This window comes from Myotis yumanensis, unplaced genomic scaffold (genome assembly GCF_028538775.1).
Source record: "Myotis yumanensis isolate MYYU_CA2020_CCGP unplaced genomic scaffold, mMyoYum1.0.hap1 SCAF_7, whole genome shotgun sequence".
In the NCBI taxonomy this organism is placed as follows: Eukaryota; Metazoa; Chordata; class Mammalia; order Chiroptera; family Vespertilionidae; genus Myotis; species Myotis yumanensis.
Window position 1 is genome coordinate 75,101,695 of NW_027223758.1, and position 25,580 is coordinate 75,127,274.

Sequence of the window (25,580 nt, forward strand, 5' to 3'; positions counted from 1 at the left end):
GAGAGTGAGTAAGGATGGAGAGAAGAGGTCCAAGGACATTTCAAGGGTAAAGATAAAGGAGGAATCGGCACAGGATACTGAGAAAGGAGCAGCCAGAAAAAAGGAAGCAACCCAGCTGAGTGCAGTGTCCGGGAAGCCAAGCGAAGCAAGTGAAGGATCTAAGTGAGGGAGGAGGGTGAGCAGCTGGGGCTAGTGCAGCAGGCAAGGCGGCGGTCCCCTGGAAAGGAGCAGGTTTGAAAGGTGGAGGGAGCAAAAACTTCCTGAGACTCGTTCAAGAGAAAATAGAGAAACTGGAAACAGTGAGCAAAACAAAACAAAACACGAAAACACCTCATCAGCATCTTTAAAGGAAAGGAGAAAAGTTGGATTATAGTAGGAGGGATACATGGAGTGAATGGTGGGCTTTTTGTTTGTGTTTTTTAAGATGGGTGAAGTTAGACCATGTTCAGGTGCAGGTGGTCCAGTGGAGGCGGAATGAACGCCCTGGTAGATTTTTCTGACTTTGTGAAGTTGGGCCACGCTGGGCTCCCATCCGTGGGCTTTCTGTTATGGGCATACAGCATGTCCAGCATGAAGCGTTTGTTGGTGAGGATGTCGCTTCATGGAGCAGGGCCACGCTGTGCGAGGATGGGATGGGTGAGGGGGGTAGAGGAGAGAGGAGGGTGTGAAAGGTCACCTAGGGGAGGTCTTAGAGAGACAGCCAGGCAGCTTTAAGGGTCTCCTGAATTTTAAGTGCAACCTGTGGCATGGTGTATGCATCTCTCTGGGCGGTTTGAGCTGCCCTGGTGCGATGTGGAGGAGGAAGAGCGATGGAAATAACCCCACAGCCTCTTGGAGGCCTCTGGGGGAGGGAGCATCTTCCTTGCCTCCCTGTGTGCTTAGGACAGAAGCCCCTTGGTCGCCTGTGGCTGGGTCCTGACCAGCTGTCATGGTGAGTAGTGAAGGTCAGGAAAAGTCTCCCAGGAGCCTGGGCAGTGTCACACCTACAGGCGTCGCGGGTCCTGGAGCAGGTCACTGGGCATTAGGTGCAGCATCTGCATCTGGTCGAGGGCGTTTTGCCAGCCATGGCCGCCTTCCTCTTCGGGGGTCTTGCTTCCCTGTCTCCTCTGAGTGGCCGTGTACAGAAAGCCCACAGCTTCCCTACCTGGTTTTCTCGGGGTGTGGCCCTGCGCCTTTCTCATTTTTCTCTCTCCTGTCTGCTTTCAGGTTTGTGGTCCGCGGGGGTTCAGGATGCCAGTGTAAATGAACAGTGTGGCGACATCCTCACCAACAAACGCTTCATGCTGGACATGCTGTATGCCCATAACAGAAAGCCCACGGATGCCGAGGAGAAGGGGGAGGGCGAGCCCGCGGGCGCTGAGCAGGGGGCAGAGGCGGTGCCCAGCCTGGCCAGCAGGATATCCACGCTGCAGGCCAGCTCCCTGGCGCAGGACGAGAGTGTCAGGAGGGTGGACGTGGGCTGTCTGGACAACCGGGGCAGCGTGAAAGCCTTCGCGGAGAAATTCAACAGCGGGGACCTGGGGAGAGGGCCCGTTTCCTCCGACACCCAGCCCGATGACACGGTCCCGGAGAAAGCATCCCCCCAGCCCAAGACGGAGTCCGACCACATCTGGGACCAGCTCATGGCCAACCCAAGGGAGCTCAGAATCCAAGACATGGATTTCACCGACCTGGGAGAGGAGGATGACATCGATGTCCTAGACATGGACCTGGGTCATGGGGAGGCTCCTGGGCCACCTCCCCCACCTCCACCTACCTTTCTGGGTTTGCCGCCCCCGCCCCCTCCACCCTTGCTGGACAGCGTGCCTCCCCCTCCCATCCCCGGTAATTTATTGGCTCCTCCTCCAGTATTCAATGCTCCTCAGGGCTTAGGGTGGCCCCAGGTACCCAGGGGTCAGCCGGCATTCACGAAGAAAAAGAAGACCATCCGTCTGTTCTGGAATGAAGTGCGGCCTTTCGAGTGGCCGTGTAAGAACAACCGGCGCTGCAGAGAATTCCTGTGGTCAAAACTGGAACCTATCAAGGTGGACACTTCCAGGCTGGAGCACCTGTTCGAGTCTAAGTCTAAGGAATTGTCCGTCTCAAAGGTACCGCCAGCATCTGGCCTGCTTCCTGACTTGCAGAGTTTTTTTCTGCTGTGGAGTGGGACTGGAATTTATTGACTGTAAAATTCCCTTTGTGCTGCTTTTGCTGTTTGGTTAAAAAAAGGGGAGGGGAGGGCAGTTAGTATAAAAATCTGATCTTTACCATGTTACTCTTTGTGCCACATCCTAGGTGTAAGCTAAATGAGTAAGGGGTCCCAGTAGCTGACATAGATAGCAGTCCACAAACACCATTAAGTAAAGTAGTAGCTTTCAAAGACCCAAATGACCTGGAGGAAAAAACCAAAAGGTTAACCCGGGAATATTAGCATCACCTGACAGCAGATGTTGGCACCTGCCTGCCTCCTCCCAACTAGAGGAGAGCAGACTTGCTCATTTATCCAACACGTGGACTTTATCCACGTGATTAATTACTCTCACCTTCAGAGATCAGAGCTGAAAGGACTACAGTGGGGCCTTGACTTAAGAGTTTAATTCGTTCTGAGACCGAGCTCGTTAAGGAGCTCATTAACTCAAATTACTCTATCAACTCAATGCAAAAAATCAGCCGAGAGACAGCTGGTATCTCAAAAAACTCGTTAGTCGGGACACTCGTAAGTCAAGGCCCCACTGTAGTTTGAACCTCAGCTGTAACCACACAGTGCTTTTGCAAAGACAATAATTCAGGTGCCATTTCTTTGAATAATTCCTGGCTGCATCAGCATAAAGCAGCTATCTAAACAGTTCCAAACAGCCATAGCGTTGGCATCCTGTAAATATTACAGATCCATCTAGATTCCCGATTCTTCATAAATGTCTGAGAGTTCTGCAGGCTTTGCTGCTGTGGCGTTTTTAATAGAGATGTCACAGCCCCTTTTATAAATGGGAAGCACTGTGCACGAAGTTTCTGGGCATTAAGGATAAAGTCACGGTTAACGAGAAAGGAAGCGGCAGCGTCCTGCATCACAGGTTTTATTTCTAATGATTTGGTTCTTCTTTACAGATCTGAAAGAACTGGTGGGTTGTTGTTTTTAAAACCCTTGTGATTTGGGGTGTGTTACAGTTTTAAAACAGGTTTAAGACGACCCTCACTTCTCAGGAATGAGGGGTGTAAGAAAACACTTTGTGAAGTATAATTTAGAGCAGTGGTTCTCAACCTTGGCTGCACATTAGAATCACCTGGGAATCTTTTTAAAATCCTGATTTCTGGGCCTCATCCTCCAGAAATTCTGTTTCTTTGTTATTGGGTGGGGCCACAACATTAGTAACAAAGAAACAGAGTTTCCATGTGTTTCTCCATTTACCATTGTTTGGGGGAGTATAAGGCTGCCTGAGTCAGGCTCTCTGACCTGCCAGTCGGTTGCCTATTATGAATCAAAAAATACGTGCAGCATCCTCGGGCAAGAGCTCCCTCAGACAGGAGGTCCAGTGACAGAGTTAGTGCCTGTCCGTGCGTTGTCGACTGAGCAGGTAGGGGGGCTGTAACCAGTCAACGTTCTGTTAAAACTCGTGTTGTGTGTGACTCTCCAGGGTAACATGTGGTGCTCAGCCAGTCTTGAGTCCCCTGCAGTTTTTTAAAATATATTTTTATTGATTTCAGAGGGGAAGGGAGAGGGAGAGAGAGAGAAAAACATCAATCATGAAAGAGAATCATTGATTGGCTGCCTCCTGCACTCCCCCCTCTGGGGATCAGGCATGTGCCCTGACTGGGGACTGGGAATTGAACTGTGACCTCCTGGTTCATAGGTCGACACTCAACCCCTGAGGCACCACAGCCGGGTCCCTTCAGTTCTTAAAGTCTGGCCTGGCATTCAGGGAAGATGGGCCTGGCTCGGTTAAAACACTGTCTCTGGTTGCCAGGAGTTATCCAGCAGTTGACCTCACTCATTCCAGCCTCCACCCTGCTGATCTAGTTGGCCCGTCTCCCTCTTCCTCCTCCTCCCCCCACCCCTTACTGGGCTCATCTGGCTGGTTTTACCCTCTAGGTGCCCCCCTGCTAACTCATCACCTCAGAGGTGGCTGGGGAGAGGCTGGCCCTCAACTCCAGGCAGGAGGAATAAAGGGAGGAACAGTTTGGCAGTGAAGGCACCTCTGAGTTCATTTTTACAAAGGACATGGTAAGATTAGAAGCTTCCTGGAGAAGACCCCAACTGGACAGTTCCCCTCCCTCCCCTCCTCTTGGTCCCACTGTCGTCAGCGACAAGTCTGGTTGGTGCCCTTCCAGGAGCCCAAAGGTTCCTTCTTGCTTGACATAGGTGGTGACCTCTTAAAATAAGTTATTGCCTAGCCAAAGGGCACATGTTTGCCTAGTTTTGTATAAAGAGAAAGCATAAGAGGAAAGTAATATATTGAAAAATTTACCAGAAGGACTCCAGAATTTTCTACAACAGGACCCAGGAGCCCATACCTTTGTTTTGGGGGGATAGGGGATGTGAGCAGGGGATAGTTTACAAATGTACAAAAGGTGAGCATGAAAATTAGGGTTAAAACGCAGTACATTGGAGAGTTGGTTCCATCATGTGTATGTTACCACTGCAGCTATAGCCAGTTTTACTTCTGTTCCTAATGCATGACTGGGATTTTTTATGAAACACAGCTGTAAGCAGCCACTTCCGAATCCTGACTCACGAGAAGTTTTTCATTAAACACAATGGAGTGCAACAAAAATAAAATGAAGTCAATTTTGCAAGACAGCACATAGCAAAGGGAGTCTGTTTCCATTCCCGTTAGAGACCTTACACGAGACCAGCGTCAGAACAGGGCACGGCTCTGACCATCCGAGTCCCCTCCACCCCCATCAAAGATTCGTGTGCAAGAGCCAGGCTGGGTCAGCACTTCACGGAAACGCTAAGAACAGAAAGATGTGCTTTTTGGTTTCCTTTCCAAATAGTTTCTGGAACTGGATCTACATTTCTCTCTCGCTCTCTCTCTGCAGGAAATGTATATATAGCTTTTTAGTAAGATGACTTTGATTATGTTTTGTGGAGAAAGACAGAAATCCTGTGCTGAATTTCATCATGTTGTGTTTCTACTGTTGGTCTAAGATGTGGAGAATCACATAGGGCAAAAGGGAAAGATGTAGGGTCTGGGGACAGACCCTCTGTGAACTTGATGTCATCCTGAGGAACCCCAGGAAGTGGCCTTCTAACTCATGTGTCTAATAAAGGGCTGCAAAGGGCAGCCTTTATCTTCCACGTTACAGACAGACCAAGACAGGTGTGGAGGGAAGAGATGACCAGAATGAAGAAGGGGACTTGGCTTTCCCTTGGGAGCTCAGTGCTGTCTTACCTTGGGTTCATTTGTTTACCATGAAGAGGGGGCTCTAGAATTGATTTGGAGAGATTGTTCAATTTTATTTGCCCTGAAGTTTCTAAATGTATCAGAATCTATTAGCTGTGACTTAAAAAAAATTCAGCGGTGACAATGTCCAGGTTGGGGTACCAGATAAACTACATGATCATTAGAAATGTACCTGTTTTGCAGTTGGCCTCTGCCATAGAAGACCCAAAGGGAAAGAATGGGAAATTAATTAATACTAATTAATACTTAATTAAAATTAAGCCTATTTTGGCAAGTTCCTCAGAAGCATCATTCCTAACTGAGGGTGTTTCAGCCATTATGTAGGCTCAGTAGGGTGTTTTTTTTTAATATATTTTATTGATTTTTACAGAGAGGAAGGGAGAGGGATAGAGAGTTAGAAACATCGATGAGAGAGAAACATCAATCAGCTGCCTCCTGCACACCCCCTACTGGGGATGTGCCCGCAACCAAGGTACATGCCCTTGGCCGGAATCGAATCTGGGACTGTTCAGTCCACAGGCCGACGGTCTATCCACTGAGCCAAACCGGTTAGGGCCTCAGTAGGGGTTTTGTTGTTGTTTTGATTTTTGCCTTAATGCTTTTCCGTATGTATTGCCTGTTCCCTTGTTACAGACCTTAGGAAAATTCCATAATTGTCACATCTGCTGACATGTGTATCCTGGCACCCTGGTCATGGCCATTTTCTCAACGAACAGCTTTGAAACTGTCCAGTGGCGTCACTCTCTTGGCAATTGGCGGGGAGCGAGGAGTGATTTGCCATTTCTGAGCCAGTGTCCTCCTGAGCCTGTCCGAGGGGCTGTGGCAAGATGTTGAGAGGCATGTTGAGAAATCGGTCGCCTTTCATGGAAGTGCTGTCAAACTCAGTGGCATTCTCTGAAACTCTCCGAGTCCTCTCAGTAAATCATGTCCCTAGCCAGTTTCTATTTTCAGTCGCAACACCCTCTGGGGTGATACGTTCTATGTGCTGAATATCCTCTTTTAATTTTTAAATATATTTTTAATTGATTTTAGAGAGAGAGTGAGAGAGAAACATTGATATGACAGAGAAAGATTATTACCTTCTGTAGGCACTTTGACCAGGATCAAACCCACAACCTGGGTATGTGCCTTTCGGTGCATGGGATGATGCCCAACCAACTGAGCCACACCAGCCAGGGCGGAATATTTACTTTTTAAAAAATATATTTTTATTGACTTCAGAGAGGAAGGAAGAAAGAGAGAGAGAGAGAGAGAGAGAGAGAGAGAGAGAGAGAGAGAGAGAACATCAATGATGAAAAAGAATCATTGATCGACTGCTTCCTGCACACCCCCAACTGGTAATTGAGCCCACAACCCTGGGATGTGCTCTTGACCAGAATCGAACCTGGGATCCTTCAGTCCACAGGCCGACACTCTATCTACTGAGCCAAACTGGCTAGGGCTGAATATCTACGTTTTAAAGGCTACATTTTTTTATTTTAATTTTTTTCAAATTACTCTTTAAAAATTCTAAGGGGTGATCCTTTGTGGCAGCATTCCAGGAAAATATGGAAAATAAGGCCTGTTCACCTGCCCAGAGCACATGCCTCCACAAGCTTTGGTCCCTCCGTACTCTCCTCATTTCATTCTGTCCCCTCGTGAGGGTGCTGCTGCCTGCATGGTGTACCGCAGACAGAAGCCCCAGGACTAGTGGAGCAGGGTTTTCTGTTTCATTTCCTAGAACCAACACCATGATGTGGTTGTGTGGCATTGGCTGAGGCAGAGTGTGTGGCCCAGTCCTCAGGAGTCGGCTGCACCAGCCCCACAGCCCTAAGCTGCATTACCCCTGAGCGTGGAAGGACCTGAGAGCTCAGCTCAGGGCTGGGAGGAGCTTGGCAGTTGTTGGGCACATCAGGCTCATTTTAACATCAGTAACAACTTCCTGCATTGTCTATAGTCCTGAGGTCTTGATTCCCACATCATTCATAAAACTGGCAGGACCAGTCCTTGCTGCATTTGGAATGGAGGCAGCTAAGTGAGGACCCCATTACTGTCTTTCTATCCTAAGAAAGGTTCCCTTACCCCTGCTTTTTGTTTCGTCTTTCAATTGTTTCCTTTTATTGGAAGATCGACTTTCTACTTGCCCAACAATCCTGCTCAAAGCCTTTAGACTTCTGAAAGTCTAAATCAGAGAGTCCTGTTGTGGCAGATATCTTTTAAACATCTGTGACCCCTGCGCCCCACTCTAGACAAGGGATATCGGATCTCTGAGGGGACCCAAGTATCACTGTGGCTTAAAGGTACCCCTAGGGATTCTCTTGTGCACCCCAAGTTGTAAAGCGCTGCTCTGATTAAACTACATTCCTGGTTTTCCTTCAGAGAGTGTCGGCAGATTGATCAGACCCGTTTCCTCCTCGGGTAAACGATGTTGTGTTTCTCCCAGTTAGTGGTGGGGACTTCATGTTTGCCATTCTGCTGTCAGTCACAGAGGAGCCACTGCTCCTGGCAATGGAGAATCCCCTGGCCTGTCTCCAGAGCTCCCCTCCCCATTAGTCCTGGAGGCCAGCCTGTCAGCCTCAGAATAGGATTGAGCAATAGTGTCATGGACCTCCTGGCCCTCCCCAGGTATGCATTTCTTTATTAGATTATTCTCATAGAAATGGCCCCACTCAAGGAGTAGGCACCTCACTGGCACTTGGGCAATACCTGTTTAAGGAAATGGGATCTATATCAAAGAGAGGCTCCAGATCAATAAATATGGGAAGACACTCAGCCAATCAGAAAGAGGCTGTTGGAGGACTCAGCCTCTCCTCCCGCCTCTGCTCAGGGTTTGCCGTCCTGCACCATCACTGATCATGACTTGAGACTCTGGTCAGCCATGGGGGTCCGTGGGGCGTGATGTGCTCCCACCATACTTACCCGAGACTGCTCTTGCCTTCTCTCTTCTTATGAAGGAAAATGTCAGTCAGTCTGTCAGGATGCTAACCGGCCATAGTGGTTTTTCTGACTTCAGGTTACTTTCTTTGGTTCCATGTTAGAGATCAGGCATTCAAATGAATGTCACTCACTAATCTTGGTATGTGTTGGAATGCCCTGGAAGGTTGTCTGAGAGCTTTTTCTGTACTATCACTTTTTCTGTTCTATCATTCTAGCTATTCTAGTGCTACACATTTTAGTTATATTGGTTTTCTAATGTTTTTATAGCTGATCGGGTAAATATTATATATAACGCTACTGATTTTTTTTATACATATAGCCTTTCATAGTGACTTTAGAATATTTTTTAATTCTAAAATACCTTGTTGGCTTTTTATTAGAATTACTTTAAATGTATGTATTAGATGAGAGAAAAATGAGCTTCCTTTTAACATTGAGACTTCCTATCCAGAAATATGCTGTTTCTCCTTTATTCACATCTTCTTTTATTACTTTCGAGATGGTGTTGTCATTTCCTTCATGTAGGCCCTGTGTCAATATGTCAAGAGGTTTTGGTCTGTTGCTTTCTTGTTTGGGAGTTGCTTTTTGGGATGTGTCTAGTTTCCTATCAAATGCAGGACAACTTTCTGATTTCTTGCCTAGAAGTTATGCCTCCTGTCATCTTCCCAAGTCCTGTGCCACCTTTGTCCTCTCACATCTTACCCCTTTGTTCTAGATGCCTTCAGAAGGGCATTTAACTCCTAATCTTCTTCACAATGACCACTCTTCCTTCTTTGGCTCCTGCTTTATATCCTCTTTCCATCATTGACCCATTTCCTATTTTTCTAATTTTAAACAATGGGCAGTCACTGACTTTCTGATCAAAGAAGTGCAATAAGGAAATGAGTGATTGAGAAAGGCTGTGAGCAAGCAAGTGATAGGTGGCCTGGGGAAGAGGAGAGACTAGGAGCAGAAGGCCAGGGATGGAGGCTGGCACCAGGGGCTGGGCTCAGGGCGGAGGTGGTGGGAACGAAGGACAGGGGGACATGAGAGGCTTTGTAGATGAGGATGGATGACATTGCTGTGTCACAGGACCATGTGAAAGATATTTGAAGGTCATACTTGCTGATCGAGGACTTTGAACCCAAAAAGATTATTGAAATGGATCAGAATTGATAACTGCTAATCCTTAGACATGGGCACGGGCTCTTGGGCACGGGGAACTTTGGCTAGCTCCTGCAGGTGCTTGTCTAGGTTACTGTGGGAAGAAAGGACAGCCCTACATGAGCCACCACCTTAGGTCAGGCAAGACAAACCCCAAGGCACTGGTGTGCTCAAGTAGCTTCCAGTGGAATCTGTTTTCATTATGAAGCACAGCATTTAAAACATTTCTTGGATAAACTCCAGAGATTGAATAAATCAATTTCAGATATTACTTTAATTCTTATTCCTTCACAAAGTGGGTGGAAGTAGCTCTGAAAACATGGAGAGTCATCTGTGGGGAGAGCTTTCAGTCATCTGTGGGGAGAGTGTCTCAGGATGCCGGAGGCATCTCCCCAACTTACAGGGGAGTGTGTGGGTGTGCCCACTGGTGTCCATTCAATTCTGTTGAAATGGGGACAAGGATATGTCAGGCTCAGGGCCACCATGTAGGTCTGTGCACGTTGTTTGGCACGTAGACACTGACTGAAGGGGCAGGGCTGAAATCTGAGCGGTGCTTTCTTCTCAAGCTGTTTGCCATGGGAATGTGTCCCCCCAGTTGCGGGGAGGTGGTCTTTTTCTCATTTGCACAAAGGCTCTGGTTGGGCTGGGCCTGTCCAGGCATCTCTCTGGGTTCCTGGAATGAGGGGACTGTAGGTGAGGGGCTAAGGGCTAATGATTCCCAGGGAATCCCTGCCCTCTGATCAGTGCCTCCTGCACTGGAGCCTGGTTTGGGGAAAGTGCCCCTCCAATGCCAGACCCAGGCTCCTTCCGTGCTGCCATCCTTATGTAGCCTCATGTCCACACTCTTGGCAGGAAAAAAGGGGAAGGGCAATCGGCATGGCCCTCTGGGTCTATCCCTTTTTAATCAGAAAAACAAAAGCCAGACCTAGGTCACAGGCCCAGCTTTGGCTGCAAGGGTCCAGGGATGGGACTGATGTCACTGACACATTGCCAGCCCAACAGAAGTCAAGGTCCTGCTGTGAGCAGGGAAGAAGGAGTGGGTGCTAGGTGAGTGGGAATTTTGAATCTTTTTTTAAAAAATATATTTTTATTAATTTCAGAGAGGAAGGGAGAGGGATAGAGAGATAGACACATCAGTGATGAGAGAGAATCATGGATTAGCTGCCTCCTGCATGCCCCCCTACTGGGGATCAAACCCACAACCCAGGCATGTGCCCTTGGCCAGAATCGAACCTGGGACCCTTCAGTCCGCAGGCCAATGCTCTATCCAGTGAGCCAAACTGGCTAGGGCGGAATTTCGAATCTTAACATCCCTCTCATCCCTCTTCATTGCCTGTAGTCAGCATTTGCCAACCCCTTTCCCATTCCTTCTTAGCATTTCACCCACAAAATACTATTTGTGATTAGATTTCAAAAGCTAAATTTCAAGGGTTCCTGAGAGGCTCATTGGATTAAATGAATAGAAGACAAGCTTGCCCTGCGGAACGGGGGTGCATCCATGTGCCATACATCCCGGAAGCTGGCGGTCAGAGCCGATGCCACACCCACAGGCACTGTTCCTCCTGGCCACCACGCCCCAGAGCAGCTGGGATGCTTTCAATTATTTTCCTTGGGAAGTAATTTTAATTTATTCCCAAATGCATATTTAAGGATCTAAAATAGAATTTTAGTAATTGATTTTGGAAGGGCTCAGTAGGACGTAAGGGGCCGCAATCCTTTTCTCCAAGTCGGCTTCCAGTCTCATGTTGCAATGGCCAGCTTCTCCTGACAGTTCCGCTGCTCCCAGCCCAGCCACACACATGGTGAGCAGCAGTCAGCCATTCAGCTGGGGCCCGCCTGCAATGGAGTCAGAACGGCTGGCTCCTGAGGGCCCCCGGTTGTGGACCCCCAAACCTCCAGCTTCTTCTCTGGCAATCCCCGGCAATCTAGACAAAGCCACTTCTTATCTCCTTATCTTCTCTCCCCAGCTCCAAACTAGATCCTACACATTCTTTAGGACCCAGCCGAGATGTCAGCTCCTCCAGACCCTGCCCCCCCAACATTAGATGAGTTAATTACCCCACTGCTGAGCCCCTCACATTGTAAACCCCCATCTTTTCCTTCAAGAGGTCCGCTCTGCCTAACTCATCATTGTCATATAGGCTTGTTACCTGAATAAGAATAGTTATTCTCCCAGCTCTGTTTGCATGGTAAGGGGGCTTGCTGACCAGACCTTGTCCACTTGTCCCCATGTCCACTACCCTGAACTTCCCAGGAGCTCAGGGGGAAGCTGGAGGCCTTGTCACCTCATCTCTGGGCACCACACACCCAGGGCCTGCTCCCAACGCACTCAGCCCAGCAGGGAAGTGACACACGAGGGCTCTATGAGGACACTTAGACACTTCTGTCCTCTGTTCTCCTCCTTGGCCTCCAGGTCTGTTTGTCCCCCCATTCCTCTTCACCAGCACCTGTCCTTTGGTCTCCTTCCTAAGAAGGTTCCTCCTCACCCACTGATGGCAGCTGCTCACATGGGGAAGTGTGGCAGGTACTCTGGAATAAGGGGCATGGGACATTTGAATGGGGACAGGAGCCCCTGAGACGATGTGGCCAGGGATCCAGAGGGGCTGACCGGCCAGCCATGGCGGGTTCTCCATGTCACTCCTGTCTCCTCAGCACGTGTACCACCATCTCCATCCCCAGGCACACACCATGTGCCCTAGGGCCAACCAGAGCACATTCCGATTCCTTGCAGATCACTGGGAGGGAGCTCTGGGAAGATTTAGTTTTGTTTCCACTGCTTCTATGGAAAAAAAAGGAGTGTGTGTGTGTGTGTGTGTGTGTGTGTGTGTCTTTCTTGCAAAATATCACATTGTTCCCAATTCAAGGAAAATCAATTTTGTTTTGTAATGTGTCTGACTTGCGAAGTTCCACTGCTGGCCTGTGCCTGGCGGCTGCCAAGAGCTGAGCCCTGATGGCTTTCTTCTGTGCTGAGCGGTAGCCAGTCCTTTGCGTCTAAGTGGGGCCACTGGTTTTCATCTCTGAATAAATAGTGAGTTTGCTTTTAATAATGAAACACAGAAAGGATCAAAGATGAGGCATTAATCTTGGATTCTCCTTGTTCTATTACCCAGAAAACTGCCGCAGACGGAAAAAGGCAGGAGATCATCGTCCTGGACTCGAAGAGGAGCAATGCCATTAACATCGGGCTGACGGTGCTGCCCCCTCCAAGAACGATCAAGATCGCCATCTTGAATTTTGATGAATATGCCTTAAATAAAGAAGGAATTGAGGTGAGAGCCGCTCCGCCAAGCATTATTTGCATTCTGCAATGTGTCACATATATGCAAAGCATTACTGTGTCCAGTGTGACTTTGTCGGGTGGCTTGCCGTTTCTTTTTGTCTCAGCCAGACTCTGAATAATGTTCATAATTCTCGTGTCTTTTTAACTTCTTGGGGATGGGAAAGTCCCTCATTACCTATGAAGTTCATGATTCATTTACTGACTTCCTTCTGACCATACTCCACCTACCTCATCCTGGAGGAAGAATGTGATAACCTCCTTAGGAGGCTTTCAGGATCTTCTTTAACATCATTTCAAACCAAATATGTTTAAGGAGCAGTTTCAAAAGTAGGGTGTGCTCATATTCATGTAAATGACTTTGTTTCTCTCTTTGCACTTGTTAGGGTGTGGAGAGAGATGTTTCATTTGAGAAACTGGAGAAGCCAAGCCAGCTGAGGCTTTGGCATGTGCTGATCTGAATGGCACAAGTGCAGAGAGGTGGGTGACTTGGCTGTGACTACACGACTGGTAGGTGGCCTCGCTGGAGCCACAGCTCACCTGCTCTGCCAGGAAGGGCTCAGTGCTCTCCCGCCAATACTTGTTCTTCCTTCACTGTGGGCGAGTGCTAGTCTGAAGCAAGATAAACTCCTATTCTAATCATGGAGACAGAGCCAATGATTCAGCCCTCAGACTCCTAAAGACAGGTGATACAGCATAGTGCAGTAGTTAGAATGATGGCCCACCCACCAAAGGGTTGCAGGTTCGATTCCCGGTCAAGGGCACAAACCTCGGTGCAGGCTCAATCCTCAGCCCCAATCAGGCACATGCAGGAGACAACCAATCGATGTGTCTCTCTCTTAAAAAAAAAAATCAATGGAAAAAATATTCTCGGGTGAGGATTAACAAAAACAGATGGCGATACAGGATGGGGCCCATTGGGTCAGAGTGGGTACAGGAGGACACTGCTTCACAGAATTGGGTGATAGCCACTTCATCTCCTATCAGCAAGAAGCCCTGGGTTCCTTTAATATTCTTCCATACTTGGGGTTCATTCATGACAGTCTTATGTGAAAGACTTGAGAGTAGAGAGAACAAATGAGGACTGACTCCAGTGAGGAAAGCAAGCCCTTGACAAAAGAGTTGGATGCAAGGAGTGGCTCAGGCCACGGTGCCAGACTTGACCCAGCCCTGAGTGTGGGAGGGTGCAGTGGGGTGTGTGCCTCTGTGGGAGCAGTGGGGCATGTGTGCCTTTGTGCTCTGAAAAAGAAGAGGCCTCCACAGGAGACACTGTGTCCCTAGAAGTTTAAGCTGGATTGAGCAGTGTCCCTTCAAAATCCATGTCCACCCAGAACCTCAGAATATGACCTTATTTGGAAACAGTCCTGACAGCTGTGATCCAGTTAAGATAAAGTTGTGCTGGATTGGTGTGGGCCCTGCTCCAGGGACTGAGATCCTTATAAGAAGAGGGATGTTTCGATATAGATGTAGAGCGGAGGATGTCTTGTGCAGACAGAAAGCACACAGGGAGACCACATAACAGAGTGCCACGAGGTGACGGAGGCGGAGACTGGAGTGATGTGTTTACAGGTCAAGGAGCACCGAGGATTGCCTGCAACCACCAGACACTAGGGAGAGGCAATACAGATCCTTTCCTGGGGCCTTTAGAGAGAACATAGCCCTACGCAGTCCTTGAGAGCAGACTTCTAGTCTCTCAAATCCACTTTGTGGTTACAGCCACCCTAGGAAAAGAATATAAGCTTAAGCAACTCTACTCTTAGAAACACACACGCACCCTGTCCCCAGGAGCAGGTACAAGGAGGGAAATACATTTCTTTATGGCTGGAGAGGAAGTTGAGCCCCAAGTGTAGAGTCAGGCCAGGCAGCAGAGCAGGTCAACATATCCAGGTGGGCAGCCAGGGAGTGAGGGTACATGGCTGATTGGGGCAGGGGGCATAAAGGAGAATGCAGGTGACAGCAGGTACATACAGAAAGGGACATTGAGATACTCCCAAACAAGAAGGAGGAGGCAGGCCTCAGTGTGAGGCAGCCCCACTCTGGGACCCCCAGAGGAGCAAGCGAGGGGAAGGGCATTGGCTTGCCACTGGGCAGGTGGGGGCTGCCCACCTGGACAAACCGAGTGTTCATCTAGGACAGTGATGGCGAACTTATGACATGCGTGTCAGAGGTGACATGCAAACTCATTTTTTTGGTTGATTTTTCTTTGTTAAATGGCATTTAAATATATAAAATAAATATCAAAAATATAAGTCTTTGTTTTACTATGGTTGCAAATATCAAAAAATTTCTATATGTGACACAGCACCAGAGTTAAGTTAGGGTTTTTCAAAATGCTGACACGCCGAGCTCAAAAGGTTCACCATCACTGATCTAGGACAGCGGTTCTCAACCTGTGGGTCGCGACCCCTTTGGCGGTCGAACGATCCTTTCACAGGGGTCGCCTAAGACCATCCTGCATATCAGATATTTACATTATGATTCATAACAGTAGCAACATTACAGTTATGAAGTAGCAACGAAAATAATTTTATGGTTGGGTCACAACATGAGGAACTGTATTTAAAGGACCAGAAGGTTGAGAACCGCCGATCTAGGACAAAGAGCATGGTAGGCGGGCCCTGGCGCACTTTCGGACCATCCCACTTACGTAACTGTCATTAGAGGTTGTAAAAGCTTCAGACTCATTCAAAGAGAGGCTTCAAATGCAGCCAGAGCCAGCCTGATTAAAGGGAAAAAATGAAACTTCCCCCTTTAACAATATTTCCCGTTCTTGTGCTGAGAACTTGAAAGTCCATTAGAAGAGATGGATTCCTTTGAGCTCTGCCTTTATTCTTTCCTGAAATGTCACTCTCCCTGGTTGGGGAAAGCTTCAGATACAATAAGTTACTTAGGGTTCAGAATGAATCAGATTACTTTTTCCTTTTCTGACTGCTTTCCAGCTGAGCACCTTTTTGATCCCGGAAGGAGTAATGAGAGCAAGGGTAGAGATGATGGATATAGGAATGGCTACCCAGCACAAAAATAACTCTCATCAGTTTCTTCCCGTGGGCCAGGCACCAGCGAGGAGCTTCACATCAGAAGGCCATAGTATTACGTTTTGCATCTTAAAGATGAAGAGAGGGAGTCTCAGTTTTAGTCTGTGCCCAAGTTCACAAGCCAGTGAGAGGTTAAGCTGCAATATGAGCTCTAGAATCTGAGTCTCTGGGGCAGAGCATGGGCCTTGGGGATGGCTGGCCAGGAGGGGGCCCACGGATGCCAAAAAGAATAAAAGGGAATCTGAAAGGGGGGTGAGAAGACTCATGAGGCTGAGCAATCCACTTCACAGTGCTGCCTGTGCTTTTCCACTGGGAGTAGCTGATGAAAGGAATGATATGAAGCACGAAGACACAGTTGTAGAAAACACTGCTCAGCCCTGCTGAGAGTTTCTTGGGCCATGAATCCTCAGTAAATCCATGGTTAGTCACAACAACACAGAGTTACACTTTTTTATCACAGTTCTTGTCTAAAGCAGGGCTTCTCAACGTGGCACTATGGACATTCTTAGCTGGGCAGTTCTTTTTTTTAAGATTTTTTTTTACTGATTTCTAGAGAGAGAGGAAGGGAGGGAGGGGGAGAGAGAGAGAGAGAGAGAGAGAGAGAGAGAGAGAGAGAGAGAAATATTGATGTGAAAATGAAACATCAATCAGCTGCCTCTTACACACCCAGGACTGGGGATGGAGCCTGAAACCTGGGTATATGCCTAGAGCAAGAATCGAACTGGCATTCCCTTCGATGCATGGGACGACACCCAACCAACCACATTGTTCCCAGGCCTGGACTGGGCAGTTCTTTATTGTGGGAGCTGCCCTGTGCATTGTGGGATGTTTAGCAACATCCCTGGCCTCTACCACCCCAGTGGTGACAACCAAAAATGTCTCCAGACTTTGTCAAATGTTTCCTGGGCACAAAATCACCCCGACTGAGAACCCCTGATTTAAGGCTGCCTTTATGAATCCAGAAACTATATACATATATTTTTTGAATGCTTGTCCGGCAAATACTAGTTCTCTTGGAGAACTTGGAACCCATGACCTGCTGCCTCTGACCACTGATCTCAGGGACCCAAGGGGCATAGGGTGGTCTGCATCCGTGTGCTGAGCCACTTCCCCAGAGTTTTTTCTCTAGGCTTGTTGTTCAAGAACTAAGTCATGGCTGAGAAGAGATGGAAGCCGTGTCCTTACAGATATTTACTAATGAGATTTCTAGCTTGCGTGCCAAGGGTCTTGTGCCAGACTGTCTGCTTCTGGGACGCAGGCACCGGAGCATGGCAGCACGGCTTAATAGGGCCATTTGAAACCTCTGTGTGCCTAAATGTGATTAGGATGTATTAAATGACGTCCTGTGGCTTTGCTTAGCAACCCAATGGTATGTGTCCGGTTTGCTGTGTAAACCTGAGGGAGCAGTTGACTAGCTTCATTATGGAAGTAGTTTTTCATAAGAGGATTAAACTTTAGAACATTGCTTTGGTATCACAAATGGAAGCATGAAGAGTTTTCCCCTTTTTTCTTGCTTTTCTGATTTTTATAGAGGGTAGCACAATTGAATGGTCCAAGTGACATTTAACTTGGCCCAGTTGGCTGCCTGGCCATTCAGCATCTGAGAGAAATTCCCTTTGGCCACAGGTACAAACCTATAGTGCCTTTCCAAGCACTTTGTGCTGTGCTACCCCACCTGCAGGTGCCGGAGTGGGTGCTGGATGCACACAGTGAGCCTGACTCAGTCAGGTGCCACACTCGGTCAGCAGTGCCAGGACCCAGGGTGTCCTGGTGGTTGGGCCTCAGCTTTGCTGTTAGCTTTGCATTTTGGTTGAGTTGCTGTGAGCTGTGGAGCTGGCACTGGGCTCCTGGGTGGTTCCAGCTCTGTCCTGGTTGACCCAGCCTCGCTCAGGCAAGTCACTTCATCTGCAATCATTTCTGCCCCAGGTGTTTCCCTAAATAGTCCCAACAATGAAAGACGATGGCAATCAAGACCCCAAAAAAGATCCCTCCGTGTCCATGAGATTACCCAAATGGAAAGCCATTGTCTCATGAGAATATACAAGTTGCGTACAAACCAGGCCCAGCTCTTCAGCTCTCTGCTGTTGTCACCAAAATCCTTGTGTGAAGTTCTCATCCAGAGCTGTAGCCAGGGTTCTGCGCAAAGCTCACAATGCAAAATAATTCCTCATTGCGGCCTCATCTGCATGTGAATGAGATGGCCAAACTCCTAACCATTTGGGTCCATGAAAAGTGAGACTTGTGCTTTTTTCTCTGACATTCAGCTTTCAGGTACACAAGTAAGTGAAGCCCTGTCTGGGAGGAAATAAAAAACAAAAGACGCTGCATTATTGCATAGGGGTCTTGTTTGATGTTTTTCTCCCCGTGGAACCAAATGGCGACCATAAAATCATCAGTAGATCTACTGGCCCGGAGAAGAGCCAATCAGGGGTTCCCCCTCGTGCTCATCTCCTTTCATCTGCTCCTGGAAAAACACAGCCCTCACCTCAGAAGAGGTGGCGCTGACCTGCCATTCCACTGTCTTAGGGCTATTTTTATTGTCAGCGATGTGTGAAAAAATAAAACAAACTGGCAGCTGGTAGCCTCATAAATCTTCAACACTGAACAAATGGTTTCAATTAGTTGGAGAAGTGAAAAACAAAAGTAAGAGGGTTTGATTACTTTCCCAAAGGAAAAAGGCAACTAAAAGCATGGCAGGAAAATGCCTTCTGAAGAAGGGGGGAAAGTGTTGACAATTTTTTATTTCGGAATTCTTGTCCATGCTGAAAACAATTTGAGCAGAAAGAAAATTAAAACACAAATTTTAGTTATGTTTTTATTTTGAAAACTGATTGAGTTCAACTCCTGGGCTTGGATTGCTTTGCTTATTGTCTAATACCATCTATGGAGACAGGTGGGGTCCAAGCAGAGCTTGTGGGAGAGCAAGGGGCACTGTCACAGTGTCACTGCATATTGCCCCGATGTCACATCCCACCTGCATCATCTCAGGGGCCATGATGAGGAGCATATTGGAAGAGGAGGTATCTGAGGGCATACCTTCTTTTTCTAAATCCTCACCCGAGGAGTGAGGGTGTTTTTTCCATTGATTTTTAGAGAGAGTAGAGGGAGGAGGAGAGGGAGAGGGAGAAGGAGAGGGAGAAACATCGACATGAGAGAGACACATTGATTGGTTGCTTCCCGCTCTCGCCCTGACTGGTATTTACCCTTGACAGGGAATTGAACCCGCAACCCCTTAGTTCACGGCCCACACTTTAAGCACTGAACCAAACCGGCCAGGGCTGAGGGCATGACCTCACTCCGACCTCCCATGCAGTTGGGCATCACTGGCTCCTGATGAAGGACCGAGACAGCCCTCCCTGATCACACGCTCATCAAACCCAGATGGCTTCTGCCCCACCACACACATCCTGAGGCACAATCCTGGAAACACCTGTGTTTGCCAGTCATGATGTCAGGGGTCCAGGATTGCAATTTTGTTCTTTATTTTTAAATTTTTCGCATTCATATAGAGTAAAATGAAACTTTTTGCTATACAGCTCTAAGGGTTTTTAAATATGCATAAATTCATGCAATTACTACTGCAGTTAGGATTCAAAACAGTCCCAATTCCCCTCAAAAATGTGCTCTTGTGCAGTCCCTTTCTAGTCACACCCTGAGCTCACCTCTGGCCCCTGGTAACTAGACCTGTAGGGTCTAGTCTCATCACTGTGGTTTTGTCTTTTGGAGGATTTCACATAAATGGAATCATAAATGGCTTCTTCCACTCAGGGTGTCTTTGAGAGTCTTCCTAGTTGTGGTATGTCCCTGTAGTTTGTCCCTTTTTATTGCTGAGTTCACTTTATTCACCTGTTGAAGAATATGTAGTTTGGTCCAGTTTTTGGAATTATGGATAAAGATGCTACAAGTATTTATGTACAAGTTATTGTATGAACATAAGTTTTCGTGGGTGAAAACCTACAAATGGAATTGCTGGTTCATGTGGTAATTCTGCGTTTAACCTTTTGAGGGACCACACCTTGTCTCTCCAATCTCTTCACAGTGTTTTTCTCGGAGAAAAAGTCTTTAACATGGAGGAAGTTCAGTTTATCAACCTGATCTTTTTTGGTATCATGTCTAAAGAGTTCATTGCCTAACGTGAGTCACAGAGGTTTTCTCCTGTTTCTTTCTAAACGTTTTGCAGTATTCGCTTTTACTTTAGATCTGTTAATTCTTTTGAGTTAATCCATGTGTGAACTGTAAGGTTTAAGTTGAGGTTCTTTTTTTGCATAAGAATTCCAATTGTTCTAAAACCATTTGTTGGAAATACTATCTTTTCTCCATTGAACTGCTTTTGCATCTTTGTCAGAATCAATGGCCATATTTGTGTGGTCTATTTCTGGACTCCCTGTTTTGTCCCATTGATCCATGTCTGTCCTGTTGCCCAGACCACACTGGCTTATTACTGTTGCTCTCTAGTACATTTTAAAATCGGGTGGTGGGACTCCCTCAAGGTTGTTCGTTTTCAAAATTGTTACGGTTTGGTTCATCTGCTTTGTCATAAACACTAATAATCAGCTTGTCTGTATCCACAAAAAATACTTTACTGGTATTTTCATTGGAATTGAGTTAAACTTATAGACCAACTTTGGAAAAATTAATATGTGACCCTGTTGTCTTTTAGTCCACGAACACAGTATATCCCCTAATTATTTAGGATTTTTTAAATCATTTTTATCGATACTTGCTACTTTCCAGCATACAGACCCTACAAGTCAGTTTGTTAGATTTATACCTAAGTATTTCATTGTAAATGGAATTTTTCTTAAATTTCAGTTTATAATTGTACATTATCCATATATAGAAATTAAATAGATTTTTTCTGTATGTTGACCTAATGTCATACAGCATTTTTAAACTCACTGTTTAATAAATTTTTTAGATTCCTCACATCTTTCTATGCAGACAGTTCTACTTTGTGCAATAGGAACAGTTTACATTTCTCCTTTCCAATCCACCGGCTCTTTTTAAAATACTTTCTATCTTGTTCCAAATATTAGAGAGAAAGCATTCAGCCTATCTCCACTAAGCATGATGTGAGCTGTAGGTCTTTTATAAAATGTCATTTATCAGATATGGGAAATCTCTCCTACTGTTGGGTGGCTGGGAGTTTATTTGTTTTTTGTCATGAATAGATATTGAATTTTATTTTTTAAAATTTTTGTATCAAAATGATTATGTAAATTTTCTTGTTCAGATTATTAATCTGGTAGATTAAATGTATTGATTACTGCATATTGAACCAACTTTGTGGTTATTTTTTGTTATATTGCTATGTAAAATATAGTCATGTGTTTATATATCTTAACATACTGACATTCATTTATATATTTTAAACTATTTTGTTAAGGATTTATGCATCTAATTTCATCAGGGACATTAGTCTCTAGCTTTCTTTTCTTGCATTATCTTTGTGTAGTTTTTATATCAGAGTAATTCTTATTTCATACAGAGAACTGAAAACTAGCCCTCCCTTGCTTGGGTTCAGGCCAGGATTCAGACCTGCATGTTGCAGACTCTGGTTCCAGCTTTGGATCCATTTTTGAAGTTTTCAAAGGCTAGTCCAGGTCTCCAAGTCTTTGATGTGCCGGTTAAGGTCAGCCTCACATATGAGCAGCTCAGGGATGAACTCAGAAGTTCTTAAACAACATTATCATTTGCTTTGCCAGGCTCTTCATTTTCCATGACCTCTCCAGTACTTTCCAGGGCCCTGGGCCTTCTGTCTTGGTCTTCCAGCTGAAAGCTGGGGCTTCAGTTACCTCACTTTGCCATCCACCTTCTGTGACTGTGCTCATGTTTAGGGCCAAGCCGAGGGAGGACAGAGAGGAGAAAAGCAGTAGGGGTTTGGACCACAGCATCACTGATTGGGGAGGAAGGTTCTCTCCCTCCAGAGTTTTAGGTTCTTCCAGCCCCTGCTGCCTCTGCTAGGAGACCCCTTTCCCACTCCCCCAGTCAGGACGAGAGGGTTCGCTGGAGCGCTCTGCACCTGATGGCCTCTCCCAGTTTTCCCACTCCCTTACACCCAGGCTGGGGAATGCCAGAGGGAAAATGGTCAATTCACTACCTGTTCAATTGAGTTTGATATCATTTAAAGTGTTTTCATTTCTATATAAATTTAAAAATATGGTTTAAGTGTTTAAAACACTTAAAATTATATGTCCTCTGGATAAGTCAATCTGAGTTATTTGAAAGTCACTCATTTTTATAACCTTTAAAATGAATCAATGAGAAGGTCTAGAAAACATACATTCTTGAGATGTTTTTACTCTGTTTCCTAGGAAACAGGAAGTAGTTCTCTAATCTTCTATCTTATTCTATCACCTTTTCCTCACCTTTATCAAGTGGGTGGATTTCAGAATGTCCTTCATGTACAAGACCCAGAACATTTGGGGCAAGTTGCTTATGAAACAGGTTAAAGGAGAGAGAGGGAAGGAGGGACGTTTAGAACAAAAGAATGTCAAATTGATGCCAGTGGGGCTTTTCCCTAATGTACATTTGATTTATGACAATGTAACACCTGTATGCCATAGAACACTGACAACAGAACATCTCTCCTACCTGATTGGAAAGTTATAATATGAATTTTGCAACATTGGAGGGGTGAGATAGGTTCCATCACTAAGCGAGAACGTATACTGTATCATCCTGTCTTTTTCAGAAAATTCTAATGATGATCCCCACGGAAGAGGAGAAGCAGAAAATCCAGGAGGCCCAGCTGGCAAACCCTGAGGCCCCGCTGGGCAGCGCGGAGCAGTTCCTCCTCACGCTCTCCTCCATCAGCGAGCTCTCGGCGCGGCTCCACCTCTGGGCATTCAAAATGGACTATGAAACCACAGAAAAGGTCAGCACGTAGGAGGAGAGGCAGCCAGTCCTGCATCCCCGTGTTGAGGAAGTCAGGTTTGCGTTGGGGAAGGGAGTGGCCTGTCATCCTCAAGGGAGGGGTGAGTTGATTATGATGAGGTTGTGTCTGTACTGAGTGATCAGGATCCTGCCGGTGATGGGTTATTCTAATGTGTGTTCCTGGCACCAGCCTCAGACACGTGGTTGTGGGTTAAAACTTTTCTTCTGATTCTGTTTGCTCACTGTAGAAAATTTGGAGCATACAGACAAGCACAGTACAGAAAGTGACCTGAAATCCATCCACTTGATGATAATCGTCTACACTGCCAGTGTCTGTGGCAGTTAGCAGGTCATTGGGTCCCTCTGAGAGCCTCTCTCAGGAGAAAGTGGAAGACAGTTGAGGACGAAACAGATTGCAAGGGGTTGAGAGGAGCACAGAAGGAAAGGGACCCTGACAGTAAAGGCATGGGGGGCGGAGGGGCTCATCTTGAGTAGAAAGCAGAAGGAGCAGGAGTCCTCTCTGACTCCGGGCAGTATGAGCACTTTTGGCCACTGAGCAAATGGAACTAGTGGAGAGGAAAGGGCAGAGGTGGACAGTGAGCTGGAGGTGAGTTTAATGGAGAGGAAGTGCCCAGAGGAGACGGGTTCAAAGCCCAGGTGGAGAGGCTGCGTGGCCTTCCCTTTCTGCAGAGGAGAGAGCACCGTGCTATACAAGGGCCAGAGAGGTGGTGTGGGTCTGGGGGGCTTCAAGAGGAAGCCCTGTGTTTTAATTCATTTGGGAGCCAAGCAGGGATGAAGAAACCTGGACTGCCAGGTGACTGGGCATGACTTGATCACAAAACCAGTCAGCAGGTTTAGGTGGCTCTCTCCAGCCAGATTAGGTGGCATCATGGAGAAAACAGACAGGTAGGTCAGCCCTGGTTAGGGACAAGCAGGGCGGAAGCTAGGCTGCAGAGTGAAGGTGAAGCTCTGGCTTTGGGATGCAGGCTCTGAGAGAGACTCAGTAAGAACATGGGATGGGGACCGCACGGTGACAGTCAAAAAGGGACTGAGGGAGGCTCCAGGGCAGGCTACCAGTCTGAGAGAGTGGGACGGGGGAGGGGGGGGCGGGGGGGGGGAGGTGATGAGGGTGGTGGCCTTCTAGAAAGGACCCCAGACCAAGAGGTGACTGGCCAGAGTGCCTATAGGAGAGGTTAGGAGACCTGGGCGGTCCAGGGACAGTGAGGCCACAGTGTCCGGTGTCATCTGCCTGGTAGGGGAAAAGCAAAGAAGACTGGTCCAGATTCTGAAGGAGCATGAGAGGGAGGAGTGTCATAGAAGTCAGCCGTGGTGAGATGAGAGGAGACGGGGTGCTAAGTCCTGCTTGTGCTTGGAAGATGGACGGGAAAGGGGGCAAGCGGGTTACTTATCCCCCAGCACACATTCCTGTTAGCACAGGTCCCCACTTGGCCTCCACTGGGGAGACTTTGGGGATTAGACTTGCTCCCTGCCACTTTGGCATTTTTCCTTGACAAGGAGCATGTGCAGATCATGGGGGATTGCCCTGTTCTGAGCAGAATTCGTTATTACCTTATACAGAAATTAAAGGAACAAAGTAAAACCAAAATGAACATTATCATCTTCTTCCAATTTTTTTTTAATTGAAAGGAAGTGGCAGAACCACTCTTGGACCTGAAGGAAGGAATAGACCAGTTGGAGAACAACAAAACCTTGGGCTTCATCCTGTCTACTCTCTTAGCCATCGGGAACTTTCTAAATGGAACTAATGTAAGTCTTCCCATCCCTTCTCCCTCCCTCCCTTGTTGCAGAATCCCTGCCCTTCGCTTGCTGGTGGAGGCTGTCACACCACTGGCTTTCCAAAGCACAACTGGTCTTCGAAAAACAACTTTTGTGTTTTCTTGCTAAAAATCTAGAAGAAATTTGTTTTTTAAATACCAGGGCCTATGTATTTGAACCTGTATCTTGCTATAAATAAGAAAACTTAGAAAAATGAACATACCCTTCCTTCGAAGGTCAGCTTCTTTCAAAATTGGTATTGGAAGTATTTTCTTCTAGGCTTTTCTGTTGTTTGTCTGATGTATGTAAGTACAAATATTTGTGTTTAAATGAGTTTTTACTGATTTTAAAGAGAAAGGAAGTGAGGTGGGGGGAGAGAGAAAAAACATCCATGTGAGAGAGAAACATCAATCAGCTGCCTCCTGCACACACTCCGACCAGGAATCAGACCCGCAACCTGGACATGTGCCCTGACCAAGATTTGAACCAGTGACCTTTCAGTACATAGGATGACACCCAACCAATTGAGCCACACTGACCAGGGCCAAATATTTGTATTTTTATCACTCAAATATTTGTAATTATATGCATTATAAACAGACTTGTTTGAAAATGGGCCTATCTTTGGCCAGGAAGTAGAATAGAAATAGGCAAAGGGAGAAAAGGGGTGTAGATACCCAGATGGCAGAGTCCCAGCCTCCCAGAACCTTGCTTTTAGAGGTAGACCCTTGGGACAGCCCATGGCTGAGGGCTGTGGTGGGGAAGGGCTGGAGGCTCATCTCATTCTATGTGGCTCATCCAGGTGTGACCAGCTAGGAATGATAGAGTGTATGCCCTGGGAGGCTGGGCTGCCCGGCCAGTGTGTCTCAGGGGTGGATCATTGACCTGTGAACCAGGAGGTCACAGTTCGATTGCCAGTCAGGGCACATGCCAGGTTGAGGGCTTGATCCCCAGTGGAGGGGGGCGGGTTGTGCAGGAGGCAGCCAATCTATGATTCTCTCTCAACATTGATTTTTTTTTCTCTGTCTCCCTCTCCTCTCCTCTCCTCTCTCTGAAATCAATAAAAAACATATCTTTAACAAATATATATTGGGCTGCTCCAACAGGGCATCGAGTCTAACCTTTTGTGTCTTTCTAAGAACCTGTGTAAAACTTGTCCTTCCTGCCTTTTATTTG

The 25,580-nt window shown here is 46.9% G+C and overlaps 1 protein-coding gene across 5 annotated transcripts in view; it reads left to right on the top strand.

Moving 5' to 3' along the window:
• The window catches only part of FHOD3 (formin homology 2 domain containing 3), a 386,194-nt gene that overhangs the window by 337,338 nt on the left and 23,276 nt on the right, over positions 1 to 25,580 (top strand). For all 5 annotated transcript variants that reach the window (XM_070421006.1, XM_070421007.1, XM_070421008.1 and 2 more), the window contains 4 exons: positions 1,207 to 2,087; positions 12,551 to 12,709; positions 22,447 to 22,629; positions 24,276 to 24,395. In XM_070421006.1, coding sequence (XP_070277107.1) covers positions 1,207 to 2,087; positions 12,551 to 12,709; positions 22,447 to 22,629; positions 24,276 to 24,395 — 1,343 coding nt within the window. The remainder of the gene's footprint in view (positions 1 to 1,206; positions 2,088 to 12,550; positions 12,710 to 22,446; positions 22,630 to 24,275; positions 24,396 to 25,580) is intronic.